Source organism: Mesocricetus auratus, unplaced genomic scaffold (assembly GCF_017639785.1).
Source record: "Mesocricetus auratus isolate SY011 unplaced genomic scaffold, BCM_Maur_2.0 Super-Scaffold_100008, whole genome shotgun sequence".
Lineage (NCBI taxonomy): Eukaryota > Metazoa > Chordata > Mammalia > Rodentia > Cricetidae > Mesocricetus > Mesocricetus auratus.
This window is the reverse complement of record NW_024429192.1, coordinates 7,163,402-7,190,242: the sequence shown is the minus strand read 5'-3', so window position 1 is coordinate 7,190,242 and position 26,841 is coordinate 7,163,402. Positions and strand designations below refer to the sequence as shown.

General features: G+C 51.3%; 1 protein-coding gene across 1 annotated transcript in view; it reads left to right on the top strand.

Moving 5' to 3' along the window:
• Nucleotides 1-2,007: 2,007 nt before the first annotated feature.
• Nucleotides 2,008-26,841, top strand: part of Hunk (hormonally up-regulated Neu-associated kinase) — a 102,945-nt gene continuing 78,111 nt past the window's right edge. The window contains 2 exon segments of the mRNA XM_040750519.1: nt 2,008-2,294; nt 2,296-2,322. Coding sequence (XP_040606453.1) covers nt 2,061-2,294; nt 2,296-2,322 — 261 coding nt within the window. The 5' untranslated portion in view covers nt 2,008-2,060.

Sequence of the window (26,841 nt, the reverse complement as noted above, 5' to 3'; positions counted from 1 at the left end):
ATAAATGATGAGTACTGTCTGGGATTTGTCTTAAAACTGTAACAAGCAAATCTCTGCATTTTTCACAAAGAGCTAATTCCCCAAAATTAAATTAATGCAACATTGGGAAACTTTAAATCCTTTCCTGGCACGCGGGGGGGGGGATCTACCCCAAAGTGGGCTTCATCCTCCCACACATTGGACCTAGCATCCCCTCTGCCTCCCCAACCCCTGCCCTCTTAAAATTAAATTACTGAATTAGAAACATGAAAGCGATTGGATGAGCCCTGCAGGAGCTAAGAAGTCCCTTAAGCGCAGTAAGAAAGCCGCGGAAAGCTTGTCTTTAGTGTGGGAACACAGAGCAACGAGACTCCTGCAGAAGACACGCGCTGGACGGGGTCGTGGTAGCACGGGGGAATGAGAGCACTAGGTGTTTCAAAAACACGTCTGGTGCTTAAGCTTGAGGAGGGCATTCTTCGGGGTGTGTTTGAGATAGGCCAGGGAACCCCCACTGGAATGGTGACAGCTGTGTCCCCTCCCCCATCTCAGAGCATTAATGTGGGTCGATGATGTCATACCTGTTTACTGCGGGGTAAACAATGAAATGAACTTTGTTGGGACCGAATCCTCCCGTTGAGCTCGGATGCTGTGGGATCGGAGGTTAGATTATTTGCATTAGACACGGTCACCTCAACAGGTCGCATTTTGGAAAGGCTTGTCTGCATCCTTTTTTGTGCGTGTGTGTGTCCCCCCATTTCGGTTCAGGAAGATGTTGGCGATCCTAGAAGTATCGGGTAGGTGTCTCAGAACAGATGTCATTGTTTATGTGAGACCAGTACAGTCACAGAGCAGGGAGAACAAAGGCATACAGGAGCGGCGAGGCTCCGGGTCCGGATCGCCCTGCAAACACCGACATCATCGCTATGGAAAGCAGAGAGGGTGCACACGTACACGCACAGGCAGCAAACGCCCTGGTTCCTACGCTGCCGCCACTACTATTGACTGTGGCGGCTGCTTCTTCACCAACCCAGCAATCTGGTCTGAGTGCGCGGCCGGAGATACAGCCACCCACCACCCACCCACCCACGCACCCACCCACCCACCCACCCACCCACCCACCACCCACCCATCCACCCATCCATCCATCCATCCATCCATCCATCCATCCATCCATCCATCCATCCATCCATCCACCCACCCACCCATCCATCGTCCAGAGTCCCTACTCTGGGCTGGGTACGTAACCCTCCTACAATCCAGAGATCTTCTTTCTCTTTCCCCTACCCCTGGTGGATGCGGCTAGCGCGGAAATTCACCCCCAAAAGGTCCAGAAAGCTCAAGCTCAGAACCAGTGCTATCCGGGCCGCTGGAGACAGCATGTCTTGGGCAGCCCGGGAGCGCGCGTCTCCGCGGCCGCGCGGGGTCCCCCTGTCTGGCGCTCAGGTGGCTTCGCCGCCCACTCCGCCGCTCCCGTCCCCTCCCCTCTCCAGGAAGGGTCGAGTTGGGCTGTTGCGCGCGGGGAAGGAAGGAGGGGCTACGAGGGATTTGAAAGTGCTCAGGCTGCCGAGTGGAGCTCGCGCCTGTCCCCGCCGCCCGCGAGAGGATTAAATTTCTGCAAATTCAAACTGAATGAGGCTTTCTTCTGCTGCCTTCCAGAGGGCGCCTGCAGCCCGCCGCGCGATCCTCTCCGGCGGGAGCGGCCGCGGGGCGCACCGCTGACGACCCGGCGGGCTAGAAGGCGGCGGCGCCTGGGCTTGGGGGACCCCGCCACCCGACCTCGCTCCTCTCAGGGCAGCAGCCGCTCCCCCCAAGCACTCGGGCAGGACGCCCGACGGGACGGTGGACGCGATCTGGGCGATCGATCCTCCGAGGACGAACTTCTCGGGGGCGGGTCCCCGGTCGCCCCGTCTCCAGCTATTGTCTGCGCGCCGCGCTCGCACGGAGGCGCGCGGAGGGGGGGGGGCGTGAGCGCGAAGACCCCGGCCGGGCGGGGCTGGGTCTAGGGCGGCGGCAGGAGGAGCCAGGGCAGTCCGGGGAGCCGGAGGAGGAGCGGCTGCGAGCGCGGGAGCCGAGCAGGAGCGATGCCGGCTGCGGCGGGGGACGGGCTCCTGGGCGAGCCGGCGGCGCCCGGAGGCGACGGGGCCACGGAGGACGCAGCCAGGCCGGCGGCGGCCTGCGAGGGAAGTTTCCTGCCCGCCTGGGTGAGCGGCGTGTCCCGCGAGCGCCTCCGGGACTTCCAGCACCACAAGCGCGTGGGCAACTACCTCATCGGCAGCAGGAAGCTGGGCGAGGGCTCCTTCGCCAAGGTGCGCGAGGGGGCTGCACGTGCTGACCGGAGAGAAGGTGAGCCGGGGCTCGGGGGGCCTGGCGGGAAGACCTGGGAGCACTGTCCCGCGAGCACTCCGCCTGGCTCTCCAACCCGATGTAGCTAGCTAGACTCAAGCTCAGACTTCCGCAATGGGTCACCAGGTATCTACTGATGGGTGATGTGGGGGGTGCAGGTTCGTGGAGTGGGGGACCCGGACCGATAGATGTACCCGCGAAACTACCCCGCACTGCCTTTCTGTTTTGTTTTGGAAGGGTGCCGCCTGGCGGACGCCGGAGAAGGGGCCGGGGCCAGGCACAGAGGGAGGGTGGGGGTGGGGGTGTCCTGCTGTCTCTGACCCAAGGGGCGATGGAACTTGATCTAGACCGGTGTGTGCGTGCGGGGTGGGGTGGAGTGGGGGGGGGTGGCCAGCCTTGCTTGAGGAATGTGAGGCGGGAGAGCAGGGTAACCAGCCTCTGGGGTTGCCTACACTTTCATCCCTCCTGGGCTCTGGTGAGGACCTGGGCTCGGAGAGTTGAGGCCCTGGAAGCTACCCTCTTTCCCCCTGCGTGGGCTGGGGCAGCTGTCCAGTTTGCAGTAAAGACCCTGCTCTTGGCAGGTGCAGGACTACGCAGCTAGGCCTCGGACTTGAGAGATTTGGAGATACTTTTTACGTGGGGGGGGGGCGGGTAAAGGGAAGGAGCCCCTCCCCCACGCGTGGAGTGACACTACTTCGACCTAATTAGAAGTTAGAGGGTGTGAACTCTTGCCAGGCCCGGGGTGGGCAGATCTCAGGTGTAACTTAGATTTGTGAGAAGAAACCTAAGAGGCTGGCTTACTTTTGAGGCTGGGTGGCCCCAAGCAGGGAATTAATTGCTCCGGGCTGCAGAGCTAGCTAGAATCCTCACCCGGACACTGTACTCCAGCACTTCCCCCAGGCTGCAGGAGGAGGAGGGGAGCTCAGGGGAGTCCTAGCAGCCATAGTCCAAGGGTCAAACCCTTGTGCCTGCAGCTCTGAGTCCCCCAGCCCAGCCTAGGAGTTTGTGACAGTGATAAATTGTGAGAACTCTCTCTGGTGACAGGGCCAAGCTGCTGCGCTTGCCTGCTCCTAGCCTCCTGATACTTTGTTTCCCTTCTGTTTTCTGCTGTCCTGGAGACCCCTATGTCTGAGCATTGGGCTCCATCATCCTTGGAAATGGTCTTCTCTTTCTGTGGCTGTCCCAAGCGGGGTGCCCCTTTATACTGGATACAGGGCTAAACCGAGTCATTTTCAAAAGTGCCTCTTGGCAGAGTTTCCAGGCGGAAAGCAAGCGTTCAGTATGCACTCAGTTTCTCTCTTCAGAGAAGAACAAACTCTTCAGACCCCGCGTTAGTCATCCCAACGGGAGTAAGCAAAAGTTTATTTACTCTTTGGTGTGTGTGTGTGGGCTGCCTGCCTGCCCAATACCCCGAGGTCTATTCAGGGTGCTGGGTTGCTGGGTGTTTCCTAACCTATAGAATTCATCCTGGCCTTGCACACCACCTCCTGGAAGAGGCGAGATGTTCCTGCCACCTCACAGTGCCTCCCTTTCTCCTGTCCCGCTACTCCCAGCTCCTTAGAGGCTCTAGCCGTATTGGGCTGGACCTCAGCACTTCACCGGTGTAATTTTGTCCCAAGGCGTGACACTTTTGGCCTTGGCTGAACTGCCTGGGGATTCATCCAAAGTTCAGCCCCTCTACCCCTGTCCACCATCCTTCATGGCTTCCCTCCTGGTCTCTTATGCTACTCCTGCTCAACGAGGAGTCCTTGGAACACAAGGAATTTCTGCCCAGCTGGGGGTCCAGATGAAGAGTCCTTTTCCTCCTGTCTTTATGGATGGCTCAATTCATCTTTGCAATGAGGAGATGCTTGGTGGATGTGAAATGATTTCCCTGGACCAGTTGATGAGGTCTGGTTAGAGACTCTGCTTCTGGATGGAGGGAATCCCTGCATTGCAGACCTTGGGCTTTCCTGCTGTGCTTTTCTCTAGCCAGAAGAATCCCTGCTCCCGGGGACTACAGAGCATCAGGAGGGACTCCCGGGCTTAGCCTTTTCAGTTGTGAACTTTAAAGAAACAGTGGCCATTCATAGCTTTTATCTCCCTAACCCTGCACCTTTAGAGCTCAACTAATAGACGTGGGCTTTAGTAGATTGTAGAGTTGAGAAAGAGGGAGTAGGAGGAGAGGGAGAGAGAGAGAGAGAGAGATTAGTGAGTTAACGAGTCCCCAGCTCTCCTTTGTTTTGGGTTTTGCCTCATAAAGGAAAAGTGAGGGTAGCCTCAGGTCATTTGCAAACTAAACTGCAGGTCCGGGAGGGGAGGCAGACAGTGGAGGAAGCCTGCCCGCCCCCCCCCCGTTACACCTTTGTTGGGATTCACACTGCTAGCTGAAACCTTTCACCGCTTCCCTTCATTTTTACCGGGTGTAGATTTTCTTTCTCAGAACGCCGTGGTGAGTACTGCCGTGAGAAGTAGCTTGTCCTGAGAAATGGTTGCACGGACCAGGCTGGAGGGCAGATGGGGGCACGCCGTCTCCAATCCCGTCTGTCTCAGAGCGTCTCTTATCGAAGCGTGTGCTTTATTTTGGTGGATGTGTGGCCAAATCCAGACGCTTGCTAGTTGGAGGCATTTGAGGCAGCGTGGGTGGCGGGGAGTGAGTGCTTTTGATAAGGTGTGCATTTGCAGCATGCTTTGGATACAAGCCTCCAGGGTTTGCGGGGCATCCTTGGCTTAGTCCAGATGACAAGCAAGTCCCCTTCCCCCCACTTTCATTTTGGGCTCAACCTTATCTCCTCAAGAGGCTCCTGTTGCCGCAGCTGCCTGCAGGACAGGGCAGTGTTTTGTTTTTTTTTTTTAAACCTCAGTGGCCTCTGAAGTTGTATGGAAGTAATCTGACTCTAGATGGCCCCTTTACAGCCGAACACAAAGGGTGACTTAGGGCTGACGCCCAATTTTGCTGTCCTTTACTGGTCAGCGGAAGACAGACCCTGTCCATGCGGCTTTATAAAAGTAAACAAATATTCACTTGATGATGTGAGACTCTTAATTACTATCTTCTTAGTCATGGCTGCAGTGATGTTTGGGACCAGGAAGTCTTCTGTTAGATTCAGAAAAGCATCCCTCACTGTGGCTTTGGCGTAGGGAACAAAGTTGCTGGGCTAGCAGCCCCGACAGACTGTGGGAGGCTGGCTTGCTGCCTCACAGCGGTTCTCGATAGGTAAGGAATACCCGTGTTAGGCCCTCGAAGTAACCATCACATTTTAAAATGTCGAAGAACATAGCCGAAATGGCTCAGTGGAACAAGGTGTTGGCTGGCAACCACGGTGGCCCATGCTTCCTCCCCCAGTACCCTGTGGGGGAGACTTCCAAAGGTGCCCTTTGGTGTGTGTTCCCCCCCCCCCAACCCCGTGAATGTGATAAAGTTAAAAATACTTAAGAACAAAGCGAAGAGACTTGGTGAGGGAAAGAACAGGGACCTCTCTGGCGCAGCTGGCTTAGTAGGCAAACTTATTCACCTCGCCTTCACCTCACCCGTGATTAAGAGGCCGAGGGCACGCTAAACTATCCCAGATAACTTCATTCCAACCTTTGGTTTTTTTTTTTTTTTATCTAAAAAGCCCATTTCTACATTTCATTAGAGCTATTTTGGGGCTAAAACCAAGGGCTGCCTGCTTAGTAAGTTGCAAGTCATCACGCACAGAACACAACGGTACCAGATACCTGGAGTGAAGAAGTTACTAAAAATTACCCTTTACTATGTTTTGCAGAGCAGGAAATATGACTAATTTTAGAGGTGGCCTTTTGGCAGATCCGTTTTTAGCAAGTATTTCTGAAACAAACAGGTGCCAAACCCTGGATTTCTTTTTAAGTGCTGGAAAATTTCGGGAGCAGTGACTCTGAGGAACAAGGCCTGCAGTTCGGAAGGGGTGTGCAGAGGCACCTGCCCTGTCTGTCTGTCTTGAGTGACGAGGCAGTGCCTGCAATTTCCTGGATTACAGGTGGTGCGGTTGTGGGCACGTTCTTTTGAACTTCCTGCCTTGCCTGGTCTTTTTGAAGTACTTTGGGGGTGATGGAAATTGGCAGGTAGGGCTTGTTTCTTGGTGCTCACTGATACAGGGCCAAAGGACTTCAAAGGGTGCCGTGAGTCAGCACCGCCCTGCCTGATGGTACCCAGGGAGGAGTGCACCATGCATTTTCTCTGCAGGTGTTGAGCCCAGGCTGCACCTACCAATCTGACTTTAGGCATCAATGTCTGCCGCTGCCGGCTATTCCAGGGAAGTGGCAATCGTGCAGTTTTCTTCCCAGCAGGGGTGGGGAGTGGCAGCACATTCATCAGAAGGGATGGATGGGCAGGTTGGATCAATGGCTTGGGCATACAGTGGCATTTGTACTGGGTTTTTTTGTTTCTGCCCCTCTCTATTATTCACGTTAACCGGGAACTCTCTGTCTTGCCTAATTGCACCCTGATCAGTGAACCCCGTTTTATTGATTTTTGTTTCTGTTAAGATAGGGTCTCACAGGCTGGCCTCAAAACTTGCTATGTCACCGGGAAAAGAGGTGCTGAGCTGTGTGTTCCTCCTGCCTCCCCCTCTAGAGCACTGGGGTGACGGGTGTCCGCCAATAATGCCCAGTGTATTCCGTGATGGGGAGGATCTTAGTCACCACTACATCTCTGTGAAGAGACACCACGACCAAGGCCGTTTATAAAAGGAAGCGTATAGCTGAGGGCTTGTTTACAGTTCCACAGGGTGCATCCGTGACCATCCTGGTGGGGAGCGTGACAGCAAGCAGGGATCGTGGTGGTGCCGCCGGGGCAATAGCTCAGAGCTTACATCTGATCCATAAGCAGGGGCCAGAGAGGGAGACTGTGCCGGGCGTGGACTTTTGAAACCTCAAAGCCCAACTCTAGCGACAAACTTCCTCCAAGTTGGCCACACCTCCCAGCCCTTCCCGAACAGTTCCACCAACTGGGAACCAAAAATTCCAACACACGGGCCTGTGAGAGCCTTTCTTATTCAGAGCACCGTAGCGATCGCCCTCAGTGCTTCACAGACCAGGCAGGCATCTACCGATTCATCCACTGCAACCTCCCCCTGTGCTCTGCCCCGGCTCTGGACGACACACCCACCCCGCGTGCTGAGCTGACCTCAGTCCCCGGCTCTTTCTCAGGAGTGTGGCTGCATTGTCAGCAGGCACTCTTTTCAATGGCTTCAACCCCGATGAGGCCGGATTCCTGATGTGGGGACAGAGCAGAGCTTCAGGCTAAGCGAGAAGCAGACTTGACGGTGGTTAGACATTTTAGGGCAGCGAAAGTGGCTCGGGGTTGGGTAAAGGTATCCGCCACCCAGACTGATGAGCTGAGTCTGTTGTTCTCCAAGGGTCCTCATGGTGGAAGAAAACAGCCAACTCTTGCCAGTTGTCCTTTGACCTCTACTAGCGTGCCAGGGCACACGCGCCCCGCCCCTCCCCCAACCATAAATAAATGTACCAGTTTAAAATCGTAAAAAGAGGTTTTAGGGTTGGGCAGACGACCCAGTGTGGAAAGTGTTTGCTGTGTAAATGTGAGTAGCAGAGTTCAGATCCCCGGAACCCACAGGAGAGCCGGATGGATGGGCCTGGTAGTCCATCTGTAAGCCTAGCAGGGGGAGGCAGAGACGGAGAGCCCGCAGGGCAGGCTGGTGAGCCAGACTAGCCGCAGAGGCGAGCTTATTTGTATTGAGAGATTCTGCCGCAGTACATAAAGTGGAGAGCAGCTGAGGAAGACACGTGACAGGTGCAGGCGTCCATGCGCACATACGTTCACATGCGTATGCACACCCACATACGTGTGAACGCACAAAGAGAAGCCATTTTAACCTGGGATCTTAAGTGTCACGTTAACAGAGCGGTGATTAAGGAGAGGGCCTGTACATCTGTACCCACGTGTGGGTGTGGGCTCCTCGAGGGAGAGCTCTGCCCGATTGTCTCAGCAGTAGCCATGATACGGTTTTGGGGGTTCTCAAGTGATGTCTGAAAAGGTTGCTACGAAGCCCGCCTCTTTTGTCTCTCCTGCTTTTTTTTGGCCCCCCAAAAATGCAATTATGGTTGTAGGCGATGCCTTGGGAGGGCTGCAGGCGGCGCGGTGAAGCATGCTTAGTTGTAAGTCTTTTACTGTGGACGGGTTTCTTTATGGCAGCTTGGGCTGGGGGGCTACACAAAGAAGGGCCATCTGCACTTAGAGTTTAAGCATGGCCCACTGTGGTTTTAACATTCTTACTTAAAGTATCCCCGTGGAAGGGATATTAGCTCTAGGCAGACAAGCTTCCCAGCAAAGTTAACTGTTGCGATCCATCCTTGACTCTCAGCTCACGAGACAGCTCGCGAGAGGGTTCAGCCAGACGCTTGGGCGGGGCTTCTATGCCTCCCAAGTTCCTTCATTTCCCCCTGTTGCTCTATTCTGCCTTAAGATTTTCTGTAAGCAGGAAAGCACAGAAAACCAGGGCCTGGCTGTCACACATGTTGGGCGACACAGATTTGAGAGTGCTTGTCTCGAGTGCCAGCGCTGTGGTTGGCATTTGCTGGTGGGGTCAGGATCTTCTTGGACCTCTTCCTTCCGTGCTGGCAGCGACCCTGCACAGGTGAGCGTCACCTGTAGGTATTTTTTTAAACCTGCAATGACCAAGCGGAGGAATACCTTGGGCAGGTTTTTCTCTCTGACTTTCTCATAGTTTGCTAGGCTATAGCAAATGACCATAGATTAGGAGACTTAAATAACAGTTATTTACTGTGCCACATTTCTGGAGATCAGAGTCCAAAATGAAGGCCTGGGTAGAGCCGTGCCCCTCTGGAGGGGAGACTCCTGCTTGATGCTCGCCCATAGCATCCTCAGTCACCCCGCTTGTTGATGTGGCCCCGCCTACCTCTGCCTCCCTTTACGCGGGGTTATTCCTGTCTTCTGGCGAGCTGCTTCCTTCTTCCCGTAAAGGCTCCCATCATTGGATTTAGAGCCCATTCTAATCCAGTTTTGCCTCCTTTTAACTTGATTTACATCTACAGGGACCCTGTTTGCAAATAAGACCACATTCACAGATACAGTTCTCAGCCTGCGTGTCCCGACCTCTTTGGGGGTCGAATGACCCTTTCACAGGGATCTCATCCTTCGTGTCAGATATTTACATTATGGTTCAAAACAGTAGTAAAATTATAGTTGTGAGGTAGCAACAAACATAGTTTTATGGTTGGGGGTCACCGACAGCATGAGGAACTGTATTAAAGGTTCGCTGCATTAGGAAGGTTGAGGACCGCTGTGCTGGAGGTCAGGACTTGAAGCTGTCTGTGTGTGAGTGGGGCATAGTTCAACCTGCTTCACGTTAGGTCATCGTACTGTGTCACGGGTGATTTCCTGGTAAGCCGACCTTGAGGGAGAGAGGAGCGTGTTCCCAAGGCCTGGGAAGGAGAGGAAGAGCTCTGCAGGCTGGAGGTCCCAGGTCAGGATTGGTTGGTTCCTTCTGAGAGCTGTGGGGGAGACTCAGACCTTTCCCCTTGCCCTGTAGACGGCTGTCTTCCTCGTGTCTTTCCACGTTTCTGTCTATAATCTCTGCTCACCTTTCCCTTTTTGTGGAGGCAGCAGCCACCATAGGTCAGCATCCCCTCCAGTGACCCCTAAAGACCTCCAAATCAGGTCACCCTCGGAGGTGTGGAGAGCTAGGCCTCTTAGCTCTGCGTGTGGGAGGAGTGCAGTGGGACTCTCATTGGCATGTTCACGTCACGCACAGCTCACGTCATGCACGGCTCACGTCACGCAAAGCCACGTCACGCACGGCTCACGTCACGCAAGGCCACGTCACGCACGGCTCACGTCACGCAAGGCTCACGTCACGCAGGGCTCACGTTACTCAAGGTTCACGTCATGCACGGTGCATATGCTCATCAGTTCACCTACCCGCTAGACCGTAAGCCCTACTAGGAGGAGGCTACTGCCCTGTTGCTGATGCCAGTAGTAACCTCTGGCGCACACAGGGCATCCGCGGAGGTTCTTGACGGTGGAAGAATACTTTGATCTTCCTGGGTGTTATATGGCACTTTTTCTTCTGGTATAACAAGATGCCATCTTGGACGTTGCCTGGTAGCCATGGCAACTAGAGCAGAGCAAGACAGTGTAAGCCAGGCCTGAGATCATGGCAGGGGAACCCTTTAGCAAACGCACTTCCTGTTAGACGCAGGAGAGGAGAGCCAGGAACCCTCCCCTGAGATTCCAGCTACTGTTCCCAGCCCCCTGCCAACGGCTGCAAACGACCCCAGGAGACGTGGAGTCCATGGAAGAGAAAGGGTTAATTAAAAACAGGACTCCAGGCTGTAGCTTCGATGAGACCCCCATTCTATGATGCAGCTGTTTTTTTCTGGGGGGTTCACCCACATTCCCGTAAGTAGCACCTCACTCATGCTCTGTAAGATACCGAAGGCTCCTTCATCTCACCAAACTGGGCCAGGGTGAAATTACACTTTGGCCTGCTGTTGGTGCCTCTCTAGGGTGAATGGATGTTCACCTCTGTCTCCCTAGGAAAAGCTGTCACACACCAGGGTGCGGGGAGGGCTTTCTGAGCAGTAACGTACATGCTGCCAGGCTGTGGATCCACGGTGCCACTGCTTTCCCTCGCTGCTGCTGCTGGGCATGTCTGGGGGTGCGCGGGTGCTGGGCTGCTGCCCTGCAGGAGATCCCTGGCCCAGCACCAGCTGTGCTCTCTCTAGAGATAGACAACTCGTGATGAGAGTGAGGGGGTCAAACCGAGGATGCCGCTGCTGCAGATCTTAGCGCTGTTCTTGGACCCTCAGCTCTTCTCAGAGAATGTCAACCAACACTGCAGCAGATGAGACAGGTTGCTATTTGCAAACATACACTTTTTTTTGGATGTCTCCCATGGAGATATACGTAGGCTTGGAGTCTGCCTCTTTGACTATAATTTTCTCCATACATTTATTAGTCTCCTAACCCAGATTCTTGCCAAAACATTCTGTAATCCTGCAGGCCCTGCTCGCCTGTTTTCTGAGCTGTTTGATGGGGTTTGGTCTAATTCCCCACGTTAGCTTTGCCGTTCTCAGCCTCTGCTTGAGTTACGGTTGTCTTTTCCAGACAGGGCTTCTCTGTGTTAACAGTGCTGACTCTCCTGGAACTCACTCTGGAGACCAGGTTGATCCTCCTGTCTCTGTCCCCCGACCCCTGAGTGCTGGGATTAAAGGAGTGTGCCACTGCTGTCCAGTGAGTTCTAGTGCTTTCTCTGTGTTAACAGTGACTGTCTTGGAACTCACTCTGTAGACCAGGCTGATCCTCCTGTCTGCCCCCCCATTAAATGAGTGTGACTGCTGCCCAATGAGTTTTAGTTGTCTTATTGCCTGTCTTGTGGCTCTTTGACAGTTTGTCAGGGTACATTTCTGCCGTGGTCTGAACACTATTAATGCATGTATGTGTGTTTGCTTACATGAATTTGTGCATGCCGTGTGTGTTCAGGAACCCGTGGGACATAGACGAGGCCATCAGGTCAGTACCGGGAACCGAACCTGGGGCTTCTGCGGCGGCAGCAGCAGCATGTCTTTTTAGTTGCTGAGCCATCTCTCCAGTCCCCTGTTGGAACTCTTGCTCCATGAGGCACCTCTGCTGGTCACCTGCCCTTTGTTTCCAGACTGGGCAGGAAGTGTGAGCGTCCACTCAGCAGAGGGCCACTGAAGAGGCTGTCTTCAAGCAATGATAGACAAGACTTCAGAGTCCCGTAAACTCTCTGTGTGAAACAGAACGGGGTTTCATGGCCTCCCGAGTCCCTAATTTGCTGGAAAGAAATGACTGGGATCAGGATAAGAGGGTGAACACTGGTTCTTACCAGCTGCAGGCGGGGTCTTGCATGTCGTGTTGGATAAGATGACGTTTCCTGCCATGCAGCAGCATTTTGTGGTAGGTTCTAATGTCTTCACTTCCCCCTTCAGCCTTGAGCAGCGTCCGAGGAGTCTGTTAAGCTTAGCAGGTAAAGACCCACACTCTGGGAAATCCACGAGAGAACAACGGAGAGGGATTCACCCAAGAAAACATGTCACCGGTGTTTGGGGGCTTAGCTGAGAGTTTCCGAAGGGACGTGTCAGTAAGTAGGCAGCTAACCAGATCAGGAATCAGTGAAGAGTGGAAGCTTGGAGCCCTAGGCGGAGCTGGGGTGCTTGTGGGTAGTAATCTTCATGTGTGGTCCTGGGGAACGAGGGACACTTTTCCACACCTGTCATATCCAGCTGATGTCTTTTACAGTCTCACAATGAGAAGAATACACACACGCATGTGCGCACGTGGACACACACACACACACACACACACACACACAACCACACACAGAAACATGTACATGCATATACATAATATTAAATATAAAATAGATATTACACTGGACATAGATATACACATGTATAACTTTTCGTCAGCACAGTTTCTCAGTGAAGGATGCAGGATGGGGTGAAGAGGGTGGAGGGCGCAGAGACAGGGCGGCTAGCAACTTTTGTAAGAAGAGGTATTCTGAAGCGAGACTTCCTGTCTCTCCCTTCCGTTGTCATTCTGTTGAAACTATGGACCCACCCCCCCGCAAGGAATCCTGTGCAACAGGGATGGAAAGGCTGGTGCCCAGGTGTCAGCTGGAGGAGAACAGTTTCCAGAAAGAGCTTTTGCAGTTCTGATAACTCGGCAGAACGTCTTTCAAGAGACACTGTTGCTGAGTCAGTGATGGGTCAGCCACACTTCAGCTAGGACTGCTTAATTACGTATGCCTTTTGCCCTGTATTTAAGCCTAAATTTAGTATTAGTCCCCCAAGGATGGAGTGAGGGGCATAACCGGACATTCCTACGCGTCTCTTTCCCAGAGTGGCCACTGAACGGTCTTGGATTTGAGATTCAAGGGGTTCAAGGAGGAAGACTGTCTTTTTGGGTAAGAGATGGAAAAGTTGCTAATACCACAGACAGCAGACAGCAGGGGCTCAGGGTAGTGTCGAGGCCCACATGGCAGAGTGGGGTCTGTCAGGAGTAAGGTGCATGCAGGACCCTGGCAGATTCCATGGCAGGCAAGGATGACCTAGGTCGGGGGCAAACACGCCGGGCAGACGGCGTGGTGAGGAGCTTCATTAGGAAGGGAAGGGGGGAGGAAAGAGAACCGAGGTAAAGAGACGTAGAGACAGAGAGAGGACAGACAAGGGAGACAGGAAAAGTCCTGTCTGCCCCGGGGAACAGCGGGGAAGAGCGAGGGAAGAAGGAGGGGCGTGACAGAGTTGGAAAGAGAGCGTAAGCAGGCGGAGGTCTTTCTTTTAAAGGGGTCCTTTGCACCTGGGCTGACCAGGGCACTGCCTGAGTGCGTTCTGCCAGGTGATAGGGCCAGGCCAGCGTAATGCCTGAATCGGTACAGGGTCCTTTACAGATTTCAGAGGACAGCAGCCTTGTGCCACGTGGTTGATGAGTAGCCCATAGTACAGGCCACTGCCTCTTACTGGCGGGGAAGGAGGAAAGAATGTGTGATCTTGAGGATTTGTAAGGAAGTGTGGAGGAGGGTCCCGTTTAGTTAATATGTGTCCATCCCAGGGCCAAGAGAATGGAGTCTGGTAGCCTGAGGCCTGTGTGTACACTCGGCTTTGAGTGGGAAGACAGCGGCAAATTGGCATGACCTTAGCAGTGACTGGTCTGGGTCTGATATCTCCACCCTGTTGGTTTATGTAAAAGGAAAGGGGAAAAGATTGGAGGAAGGGAGAGAAGGAGATAGAGAAGGGGAGCAGGAGCCCTTTGGGATTGTGGGTGTCATAGTCAGTTACTGGCTGCTTCCTGGGGACTCTTGGGGCATCTTGGAGGCCTCCCCATTGTGGGGCAATGGTTCAGAGGCCAGCATCAGCACCACTCACACACCAGGAGGATCCATATGTATGGTATGCTTCATGGTGGCCTGTGAGAGCTGACTTAGCAGAGGGATTAGAGAAGGGCCGATGGACGTAAGGATAATAACTATGCTTAAATGGATAACCACAAAGCAACCTTAGGTGACTGTTCAGGCAGCCAGCTGAAGGCCTGCGGTGTCTCTGTTGTTAAAGGCCATCGCTTAACCCATACAGGTCTGCCCGCCAACCATTTTAAAGGTAGGGCCGTTGGCGCCTTTGAAAGGTCAGCCTCTCTTGTGCCCGGCTCTTTGTACAACCCGGATGGCGGGTGACCGTTCTTACAGTGTCTTCTAATAATCTGACGATTCCGCTGCTGTAACAAATCACGTCCCCGTGAGTTCATTGCTGTGTTAGCCACATGCGGCTTTAATGTTCCTCTCTGTCCTTCTGGCATTTGACCCATCAAGCGCTGTTTTACCTAAGATAAAGCCCGTGGAGAGTTGGGAATTCAACTTGAGTTGTGTGTGTTGCGAAGCGTGGACAGAAGACAAACAGAAGGGTGACTACAGTTTGACCACAGACTACTGCAGGACATCTGTCAACGTAGGGGTACATTTCAGTGTGGTTGTCATAGTTCTCCTGAGAGCGGACATCATCCAATTGTTTCCATTTGGTTGTAAGACTGTGAGGTCACATGATAAGGTAACAGATTGCCTTTGGCTTTGGGTCTGTAATGTTCCATCTCCCCATACTTGTTGGAGTGCTGTTGACACGGAGGGAACTTGCTGCAACTGGTGTAGCTTTTCCTTGGATCTAGTGGAGATGAGGCTGAATTGTCGGGAGAGACAGATGACTGTCAAAGCCACTGAGGAAGAAGCTCTCGGATCAGGTTATTCTATTAACCCTCACGGTCCAGCCTGATGTTCTATTGTTAGTATTATACCTCATACTAAGAAGATTAAAAGCACAGTGAATATGAAAGTTCTAATGTCAGCGCTCCAATTTAGATGAGGAGGGATCATTGAAATCTTTAGGTATCCTTAACAGTAGCAAACGACTTGGACTCCGTTACTACTTTTCTTAGTAGTAAAAGGTTTTTGGCTCTAAGAATTTGGATGTGAAATATAGGAACTGTGCTGGCAAAATGGTGGGTCAGGGTGCTTGCTGCCAAGCCTGACAGCCTGAGTTCAATCTACATGACCCACATGAAGGAACGAGAAAACTTTCTCTCTGTCTCTGTCTCTCTCTCTCACACACACCCCAAAATGGAATTTCTTTTGGGATATTTAAAATAAGTTCTTGTCAATTTTAAATTAGATTTCTTTGTGTACAAATTATACCACGTAATTGTAACTACTTCTGCAAAGACAGTGACACATTCCAATGTTTTTGAACATGAAAGCTTGGTTGCAGCAGAGTGGAGTCTGGGTAAGCGAGCCGTTATATCAAAAACAAGATTGAAGGAAGGGCACACTGACATCCTTTTCTGTAGTCCGGTCAAAATAAAGATTGGCATCATTTTACCACTGAAGAATAACTCAGCAAAATCGTAAATGTCTTCTAAGTGTAACAGGATTGAAGAAATGTTAGGATACAGTCCTTTCCCTCTAGGCTGGCGGAACCTTCTGGGAAGTGAGCTTAGTCTACTTGTCTTCTCTTGGAAGGAGCTTACTGTGATGATCTCATGAGCCGTTAGCAGCGGTCACTAATTTAACAATCCATCCAGAGGACTGAGGATCACAGGCACAATGAGGATTTTGTCTAACAGCCAAATTTATAAATAGATTGAATTATTTGTCCAGCAGAATAAGTTTTATGATCACTGTAATTGAGCTGGAATGTCTCAAATGGGCATAATTCTTTGTAACAGAATTTCCCCGACTGCTAGACAGTGTCTATTCAATAAGAGACAGCTTTACCCATTGAGACTATATCCCAGCATGACTGGGAGAAAGCTAATCACAGGTTTTACACGTCTCATTTAGTCAAAGGATGGAACACAATCATTATATTTCCAAGCCCATTCCTAAGAGCAGGTCTGTGCTTCAGAAAAGTTCATCGCTGAAACAGAGTGTCAGGTACCCATAGGAATTATAATTAATTTAGAACTGATAAAACCACCTTTTAATACATTTCTTACATAAAAATCTTTTTCTATTCAAGGCCTTTCCTTTCTTTAAACCTCTTTACCAAAAGTACAGTTTATAACGGTGCGTCTCTTAATAAACAAATGAGGAGTCGGGAGGGGACCGTGCACTGCAGAGATAGTTACACTGAGAAGTGAAGTGTAGAGTTAAGATTCGTGGATGTCACTGGAAAATTCCAAGATGGTCACTCTATGTCTTTAAAATAAAAAAACCCTCTTTGCCTTATGTATACCTATGCACTCATACATATGCACACACCTTTATTTTCATTCAGTCATTCATTCATTTCTAACATTCCAATCCCAGTTCCCCCTCTCTCCTCTCCTCACTTCCTCCCCTCCTTCCCCCCATCCACCTCCCACCCACTCCTCACAGAGGGTAAGGCCTCCCCTAGGACACCAACTAAGTCTGTCCCCTCACCTGGTTGAGGCAGGACCAAGGTGCACCCACCCCATGTCTAGGCTGGGCAAGGAGTCTCTCCATAGAGAATGGGCTCAAAGTCAGTTTATGCATTAGAGTTATTTCTTGGTTCCTCTGCCAGTGGCCTCATGTACTGCCCCAGCCACACCGTTGTCACTGGTATTAAGGGCCCCAGTTCAGTCCTATGCTGATTCTCCAGTTGACAGTGTGGAGTCTGATCTCTCAGTAGCTCTGGTCAGCTGGTTCTCTGGGTTTCCCCATCATGGTCTTTACTCCTTTGCTCATATCATTGCTCCTCCCTCTCTGTGATTGGACTCCGGGAGGTCGGCCCAATGGTTAGTTACAGATCTCTGCATCTGCTTCTGGAAGAGGGATCTAGCTTCTCTGGGGTTGTGGATCGTAGGCTGCTTATCTTTGCTTTAAACATATGCTCACCTCCTAAAATCAGGAACATAGCACTCTAGAACCTTGACCGTGGCCACAGGTCTTAGTTTTGTTCTCTTTGAACACAGAATGTCTCAAAAAGAGGCCACTTGCATACAGGCAGCGAACAGCTGCATCATGAGGACAAGGGAACTACGGTTGCACCTACCTAACCCATCCGAGGAGCTAGGCGCAGAAAGAAGCTTTCTGTCTGGGCCAGGGGAGCATTTGGAGAAGTACTACTGCAGAAGGCAGGGGCAGCCAGGAGCCAGTCTGGGCGGCTTGAAACTTTCTTTCTCTAAGAAGTGTTTACTCCTTGGGGCTGAAAGCTTCAGGCCTGAGGAGGGATGTGGGCAGTCTGACCCTTCTCTTTCAGGTGTGGAGCTCCAGGGAGCGGGAGGGGAGGAGCTGCGGATGACAGGATTTTGGAGGCTAAAGGGGAACAGCTTGGGAGCCTTCTGATTGAGCCCAGAATATCAGGGTGCCTGGGAATCAGTAGTATGTCTTGTTCAAGTCTGGAGTTGTTTGCCAAGAACCAAGGTCCCCAGACTGACTGGGTACTGGGGTAGCATGCTCAACCCAATTCAAGAGATCTGTTAGGTTTTTTTTTTAATTTTTTTTATTTTTAACCAACAAGTAGCTTTGATTGCCAGGGGTCAAGCTTTCTCCCATCCCTCCCATCCCCCTTCTTTCTTCCCCTCCCCCCTTTCCCTTGTCTCCCACCCCACCCCCATCCCTTGTAACTCAATAGTATTTGGCTCGGGCTCCCAGGCACGAGGGACCCCCCTTTGTGGGTTCTTGTTTGATTTGGAGTTAAATCTGGTTTTACTTTGAGTCAGTGGGGAGGGAGGGGTACACTCCACGTCTGGAGTTGCTGAACAGTTGTGGATGGAGGTCTGGGGAATTTTCACTGGGGGAAGCAGTGGCAGTTTCCTGTTGCGGACTGCCCTGGAGATGGATCCAGGCAGGGTACCCATGTAGAGGAGAAAGTTACTGCGGGGGGGGCTGGGGGAGGGTGGGGGTGGGGGCAGGAATAGGAATCAGAGAGAAATGGGAAGGTTTTACCCAGCAGGTTTCAGAGGGAAGGGGAGTGGCGGTCAGGAGCCCTCCCATGTGTCAAGTGTGGGAGGCACCTAGGCAGGAGAAACTGGGTGCCACCCTTAGGAGAAACTGGGCCTCTCATCCTGTGACCAGAGGAGGGGCTTTGGCTAGCGAGAAGAGCTGCAGGAGGCAGAAGCCATGGAGTCTCCTGAGAGAAGTTGCTTTGGGCCAGCTGAGGCTATTTTGAGCAGATTTGTGGTAACAGGGTCTGGAAACAGCGTACACAGTTGGCTGAGGGGACGGGAGCTTTTAAGGCAGAAGCCTGTACCATTTAAGCTACCTGGGTCTGTATGAACTTGGGGATCAATGGTACCCATGGTGAGGCAGGCGGGCGGAGAGGAACAAGAGGGGCTGGTGTCCCTTGGTTTCCTCCTGGATGTGTGAGCTGTGTTACAGTTGTCATTATCCTGGCTGGCCGAGAACTCAGTGTGTAGACCAGTCTGGCCTGGAACTCACAGACATCCCGGCCTCCCAAGTGCTGGGATCGAAGTGCACCATCATACTCCGCCAAGTTTTAAAATCCGATTGCAAAGCTCTGAGCTCATATCCCGGGCAGCGCAGAGACTAATCCCTGGAAGTCTCCGGTCGGTACCACCTGTTACACGTGCATATGAGGGTCTCCTGGATGCCACCAGGGTTTCCGATTGCTTGTGTCCCGGGGCAAGACATAGGATAGGGACACGTGGAAAGTGGGAGAAGCAGAAACAGTTTATTCGCAGAGCGTTTCTGAGGAAGTGGGTTAGAGCAGAGGGCAAAAGCTGTGAGCTCCGTGGTTTCCCTCCAGTGGACCGGGGCCTTCACAGGCCATTCAGAAGGCGGGGCCTTTTCTGTACACATTAGTTATGGCACCGCGGGGGGCGGGGCACTTCTTGGCTGCTTTCTTCCGTATGCGCTCTCTTCTTGACTTTCTTGCTGCGCCCCAGAATAGTGAATCTTTTACCAGAACTGCCTTTTACCTTCTTGACCATAAGCGCCGACGTCTGGAGCTAGCGTGCAGCCTTCTCAATCTTCCTGGGGCCTCTCTTCCACTAGAAGGGACTTCAAGACCCAAGGAAGGAGGAAATGCCCTCAGAAGTGAGCCTCTGAGGGAAGCCTGGCTGCAGAGAGAGACAGACAGACAGACAGACAGACAGACAGACAGACAGACAGACAGACAGAGACAGAGAGGGAGGGAGGGAGTGTGTGTGTGTGTCCGTCTGTCCATCCGTCCGTCCGTCCGTCCGTCCGTCTGTCTGTCTGTCTGTCTGTCTGTCTGTCTGCCTGCCTTGGGGTGGGGGTGGGGTGGTGTGGGTTGGTGTGGTGTTACCAGAGCATTCCTCTGAGCGCCACTTCAGTGAAAGCACATGGCTAAAGCTAAGTGTCATCACTTATGTGATCTGGCGTTGATCTGGATTCACCCTGCTCCCATGCAGAAGCGGGGCTTCCTAAGTGCATGCTTTCTTCCAGGTTAAGATTTAATTAGAGAAGCTAGTCTCTGACTCGGTGCTCAGTCGCACATCTACATTTAATAATGCTAATAAAGAAAGCTTGTTTTGAAAACACGACTGCAGGTTTGTGAAGTGTTGTTCCCATAGGATGACATTTGATTCTATTAAAAACGAACATTTGTGAGCAGTAGTTGCAATTTCAAGGCCAATTTGAAGTAATAAAACTCGAATTTCCCTCTGGAGGGAAAGTGCTCTGTGCTGTACTCCCACCTAATTCCGTACTTCAGTTCCCAGCTCAGAGGTGAGTCGTCTGCTTGCTGTTCCCCAACGCCCTCCCCTCTCTGCCCTCTCTTTCCTTCCTGACCACAGTGTTGGAGCAGCTGGTAGGGACCCCAGAGCATGGGGAGGGACAGCGTTTTCCTTCCGTCCAATCAGCAGATGAAGAGCAGTGGCTTCCTGTCTTCAAAGAGGTCATTACTCGCCGCGTATTCATTTACATGTGGAGTCTGTGTACACACGTGTGCATGTGTGTGTGTCAATCGCCAAATGTCAATTCTCTTTTTCTAATGATCAAACATGGTACTGGGGGCTCAAACATGCTGAATACATACATTATCACAGAGTAAGTAGTACCCCTCACCTAAATACTGTAAAAATTAATATTTGAGAAGCAATTTGACAAACCATCTTAAAAAGGAGTCACAGGAGTGCTTTCTAATGTTTGAGGTTTTTAGCACATTCAGGTGAGTCTTGGGCTAATGGCTGTATTTTCTTGTACAGCCACTTAGCATACTCTGTTAGTTATGCATATAGTTCCATGTAGCACACACATGTAATAGTTATGTGTGGTTACATGTAGTACGTGCATGTAAAAGTTATATGTAATTACATTCAGTACATGCACCTAATAGTTATATATAGTTACGTGTAGTACATACATGTGCTAGTTATAAACATCGCTGACCTTCTTTCTCCTTTGATTACATATGTTACAGCATTGATATCTGCTGTTCATGCTGCTTTGTAACTACCCCTTATTTTACTGAAACTACAGAGAACGCTTTTCCCACACTGTTAAAAATTCTTTTAAATTTTGATGTTTTGAGATTTCTTTCATCATTTGAAGTTATTGTGATATTGAAAAGTTGGGATTGTCTCAAGATTAGCCCTGTATAAACACTGCAGCCGCTACTGTCCTTGTGTCTGGGTCTCTGAGCCATTCCTTAGGAACAAGACTTTGCAGAGTTTTCACATATTACCACATTGCAATTCAGAGGGGATCTGCTGCATGACAACACTGTCGGAAATTCTTGACATACTTTTAGTGATTTTCACCGTGTTTTGAGTACTTACTGGTTTTCATGAACTACTTACATATTAAGAATGTTAGCTTTGTTATGCTGTAGACATTATCTCCTACTCAGTCATTTACTTCCTTTGTGATTCGTTTTATGACCCTCTTTTGGCAGAGGTATATTGAGGTTTTGTTTTGTCTACCCGAACGATTAATATTTTTCTCTAGTGTCCCCTTATCTTCAAGCTTGTACAGAGGGAGGGTTTGTTGTTGGCTTTGCTTCATGCGTTGCCTGTGACTTGTTGCTTTGTGCAGGAGCCTTGTGCCGGGTAGGGAGAGACGTTGACCGTGTTTCCTAACCTGTTCCATGGTGACAGGCTGCAGGCTTTGGGGGTGCTCACAGCTTCTGCCCACCCCCATCTTTCTGCTTCTTAGCAGTTGTGTGGTCTTGGGTAAGGTACTGAAACCCTCTTAAAGTTCAGTTCTCCATCTGTAGCATAGTAAACTATATCTCATGAATATTCACTGACACTCATGCATATATGCATATGTAAATGGGGCGTGTGTGCAAGAAGCTTTGTTTAATTAGCTTAAAGTACATCATTGTGTGAGAGAACACATGGTAGTCAGTGACACTTTCCATTTAGACTCCCAAACCGGTTTTTAACTTAAAGTTATGCAGAGGTCAGGCTCCTTGAGCCAGCAAGACTTGGACCGCCCCCTCCACTCGGCTGATCTGGGTGATGGAGTGAGTTTCCCTCTGAGGGCAGAGGTGAGGGGGTGGAGAGGGTCGTGGACAGCTCTGCAGCAGTCACCTCCCTAGGGCAGGAATGCCTCTGGACGTGCAGAGACACACATGTCTGCATTCCTCAGCTTCCACACCCTTCGTATCTGCCTGTGCCATGAGGCTCTTGGCAGCCTCCCGTCTTCTCTGCCTCCTGGCTTTTACTTTCTGCTCTTTTTAGACTGTGGTGTGTGTGTATGTGTGCGCGTGTGTGTGCGTGCGTGTGCATGTCAGTGAGTGGGTGCGTGCGTGCATGCGTGTGCGTGCATGTGCGGTCCCTTACATTTCTAGGATTCATGAGGTCATGCTAGGAATGATCACTGAACTGTTTCTGGCCTCTCCCCTTGGCCACCTTTGTGGTCCCTGAGACTTCTTTGCAAAATGGACTCAAGGATGAATTTGTAGTCACTTCTCCTCCAGTCACCCTGGGGAGGTCGGGAAAGCTTCTTTGGAAGTGGTTTTGACCTCGTCTTCTCCCAGCAGGCGGCTGAACATTGTCAGTGTGTGCTGCCGTTAGCCGACCCTTGCTTAGAAGCCCCTGGAGTCTCTGAGCCCACCATTGACAGCATGGGGCCGGGTAGGAGAATGCGATCTTGTGTTAAGAGTTCCTGGAGTTCTGTTTCCAATCCCACAACGCCCCCATCCTCCCCTCCCGCAAGGCCGTTTTGTTCCTGTACCCTCTGCGGCTGCATGTGGCTGCCAGTTGTCCCAGGATGGAGACGGGATATTGATTGTTTCCTGTTGCCTGTGGGACAGGAATGCTTCTTGAATTAAAGCTGATTTTGGAGTTTGAAGTATTAAATGTCAAATTTGAAAGAGAACATGTCTAAGGCTTCTTTGTTGCAGAAGGGAAGGTCATTCAAGGCCTAGGGGGAGGAAAGGAAGAAAGACATGGGAGAGAGAGGAACCAATTCCTTCCTCCTTGTACCAAATGACTCCTCCTACACTCGTGGAAAACTCGCCATTTTTGTAAAGTCTGCTGTATTAATACTTCTCTATCAAAAAGTCATTTATGGTAAGGTAGCCTCAGATCTTTCCCTTTTTCCTTCTGCTTAAAATGATATCAATTCGTTCTGCTATAGTGTTCTGTATTGCTATGCATGGAGTATGGGGAAATGTCCCAATTGTAATGAGCTGAGAAAAAGACGGTGACAAACACTGACTGTGGAGGTGGACCCCCTTTCTGGTTTTGTATCTGTGAGTGCTTATGTGTGGGTTTATGCTCACGAGTGCATGTGCCTTCAGAGGCCAGAAAAGGTATTGTATCTTCTAGGTCTTACAGGTGGATATGAGCTCTCCAGAATGGGTGCCAAGAATCGAACTCAGGTCCTCTGCAAGAGCAGCAAGTGTTCCTAACTGCTGGGTCATCTCTGTAGGGCTCTCTCTCTCTCTCTCTCTCTCTCTCTCTCTCTCTCTCTCTCTCTCTCTCTCTCTCTCTCTCTCAGTCTCTCAGTCTCTCTCTCTCTCTCCCTTCCTTCTGTCTTTTGTTTTTTACTTTTATGTGCATTGGTGTTTTGCCTACATGTATGTCTTGTGAGGGTGTCAGATCTTGGAGTTACAGACAGTGGTGAGCTGCCATGTGGGTGCTGGGAATTGAACCAGGGTCCTCTGGAAGAGCTGCCAGTGCTCTTAACTGCTGAGCCATCTCTCCAGCAACCTCTGCTTCCTTTTTTATTCAAACATCTATTGGTCCCTTCTTGATGCAGAGTTTCTGCTAATCACCTGTGTGGGCTTTTATATAAATTAGAGACAGCTCAATTAGAAATGGAGTGACAGACCAATATCCTACAAGTCCAGGAAATTTTAAGTGAAAACCAGCCAGCAGCAGTCCTGGCCCCTCTCTGCTTTGGCAAAGTCTGTGCTGTGGCTTCTCCTGGGTCAGACAGCAAAGGCTGGTGGGGTAGTCTGGAAGGGAGCTGCTGACTGCCCTGCCTTATGGAGCAAGTAGAGTCGAAAAGATGTCCAGCTTCTGTCTCCAGAGCCTTCACTCAGCTGGAGACAGGAGGGGCTGAGGGCTCAGATGTGGGTGTGGCAAGAGCCCTGGAGAACATTCAAGCACCGAGAGAGAAACCGGTCTATACGTCTGGTGAAGAGAAATCTCAAAGTGCTGGTTGCTCCCCCCACCCCCTCCCACATAGTTCTCTCCATGGCTGAGTGAACAGCGTGACAGTTTAATAAGGGGCTGTGACAATGACATGCGAGTGGGGAGGATGGAAAAGCCAGAGTCTCTGGACTGGGATTTTTCTCCCCCCTTTCTGGGAAAGGAATTCGGTGGTTTTGGGTTTCTTGGTGTGTAACCTGAGAGGCTCATCCATCTTTCTGTGCCGGTGCATTTCAGCATTGGGAGAGCAACTTCTGATTTATCACACACAGCTGGGTGGGCCGCCGCTCACTGGTGCCTCACTGTGCCCAAGAGCAAGCCAAGTTGCTCGGCAAGGTCTCCGCCTTCCCAAAGGCTCGTGAGCTGGGGTTTGTGTACCGCAGAGGCTGCTGGGAGCTGTCACTTTGAGCGTGTGTGTAGAGAAGCTCGGATGAATGAGGGGGTCACCTGGCCCCTATCCAGTCTTGCCTTTGTCAAGGCTGAGTCGGGGGGCCCCCTGCCTTAAAACCCCTTTCTTTAAGTCCGAATGCACACGTGTGTTTGTCTTTAAGACGGAAGGGGAACTGAAATCTTGTGTATTGGCCCTAATCCAGCACAATGTTTTCTCCTCCCAAAAGGAAGCTTGGGCAGAGATGTGTGCTCATGGAAAGACCAGAGGGAGCAAAGGCATGGATGGAGATGACCACCTATAGCCGGAGGGGCGTGGGTCGGGGCAGGGGAGGCCTCAGCAGAAATCCACTCAGCCCCTCTTGACCTTCTGGCCTTTGTAACTGGGAGACAATACCTTTCTGCTGTAGAAGCCGCCCGGCTTGTGGGGCTTTGCGATGGCAGTGGTAGATCCTCCCGTCGCTTCTTCTGGAAGGAGCCTTGGTTCTCACACCCTTCGCTCCACTGAACTCTTGCTCTATATTGCGTTTGTCATGTCTTAGGGAAAAAAAGAATCCCTATTGAAAGTGTTTTGAGTTCCAGTAGAAACTCCTCAAGGGTGTACACATGAAATTCCTAGGGTGCCCGCAGAGGTGTCTAGGTTGGTTACAGGGTGCCTTCAAGTGGCCGGTGAGTATTGGTGATTTACCTGTGAGGAGGCACTCTTTTGACTTGCGCTGACTTTTAGTGGTTGCTCGTAAGTTGTGGCCCCCTTTGGCACTTGTCATGGGTGGCGGTGAGAAGAGGTTCCCGGGAATCTGCGTGTCCAGTTCAGTGATGCCGTAGATCCGAGTGTTGGGAGCTTGCGGGGCGTGGCCTACACGAATGGCTTAATGCTGTTTGCGGTGAGTGGAGGTTGTTATAAAGGGAAACCGTCCCTGTGTTGTGTCCTGCTGCACACGTCCTCTTGTCTTTCATCTTTCCTGACAAGTTAGGATACACGCATGAGGTCCTCATCAGAAGCAAAGCAGATGTCGGCCAGCGTCCTTCCCTTGGGACGTCTCAGTCTCCAGGCCGGGAGTTAGTAAACTTGCTTTCCTTTATAAAATCCTTCACTTGAGGTATTTTGTGACAGTGGCTGAAGGTGAGTTCAGACCGTGTGTGGCTCTTTATCTTTGACTGACGCTTCGTATGACCTGTCCCCCGTATGCCTGCGTTCCCTCTTCTTGTAAGGCCACCGTGGCTGAGGCACTGCAGGCCAAGAGTCCACGTAAGTGGTCTTATCTTAACAGATTAGACCTGAAGTGACCCTGTTTCTAAGCGGGTCCCATCTGAGGGGTCTCATTTGGATGTACTGAGTGGGGCTATGGTTTCTTATTTTTCTGGAGAACACGGTTCAGGCTTTAATGTGTCCCAAAGTGGCTGTCACCATGTAGGACTCTGCCTCCCCACCACCCTCCTGGTCATTCGCTATTTCTCTACCTCGGCATCTTGGCGTGGTCTTGGATTTTCTACCATCTCACATCCACTGGTTTGTTCGTGTTGCTTTCAGCTCTGACTAACCAGTGTCCACCTTGGCCTGGCTTCGTCCTTCCTTCATCATCCTCCGCCTCCTGGTATTATGCCTCCTGGTGTAATCCATCCTGACTGTCCAGATACGCACTCCGCTCAGGCCACAGCCCTGATAATTAATAAGCTGGAGGGTCTCAGAGAAGGTGCCAGTTGGTTCTGTGTGTCCAAGACCATCAGGGTCAGCCCCCATAATCCTCGGTTCCGCTGATGAACACTCTGTCCTCTCTGGGAACCTTCTGGCTCCCTATGGTTTCTCCTGGTGCCACACCAAACAGAACTTTCTAGAGGACATTCATCCTCAGGGCCTGTTGCCATTTGCCTAGACCAGGCTGTTCTCTTCCTCTTTGCTGTGACTCTATGTCACTGCTCATATGACATGTGACCTTGTCAGCATTAATGAATGTGTGTTGGCTTCCTCACCAAATCCCATTATTTCTGGTAGAGCTGTGCACTTTTGTAGATACACTCTTCTCTGCCCATCATAATTGTCCCCAAACGGCGGCTCCTTAGACAAGCTCAGTGGAACAAAGGTCTCAGGGAGTTCCGGCTGTCATCAGGAGGCTCTGTCATGGTCCAAAAGTTTCCTCTTTGTGCCCCGAATGCACAGTGACACCCAGGTTAATCAGTATCCATGAGCCACCCTTTTTCTAAAGACACTGTGGGTATACGTATGGTCGCTTATGTTTTAACTTCTTAATGGGGCGGGCTCAGAGCGATCAGGAGGAAATTCCCAATCTCTGAAGGCTGGACGTAGTGGAGGGAAGCCTTGAGAAATGTGTTTGAGTCCTTGAACTGCCTTAATAGCAAGGTACAAGGTAGGGGTTTGAGAAGCAGAGATACGCCATCCCATGGTTCTGAAGGCTGGAAGGCCAAGACCAGGAAGCTGAGAGGGCACATGCCCTCTGGGGGAGCTAGGGAAGTCCTAGGCTCCCTGTGTGCCAATTACCTTCTTCCCATAAGCCCAGCATTCTAAGAAGCTCTTTAAACTATTGTGTCGAGGTCCTGGGAGTAGGACTTCAAATGTTTTAGAAGACACATTTCGA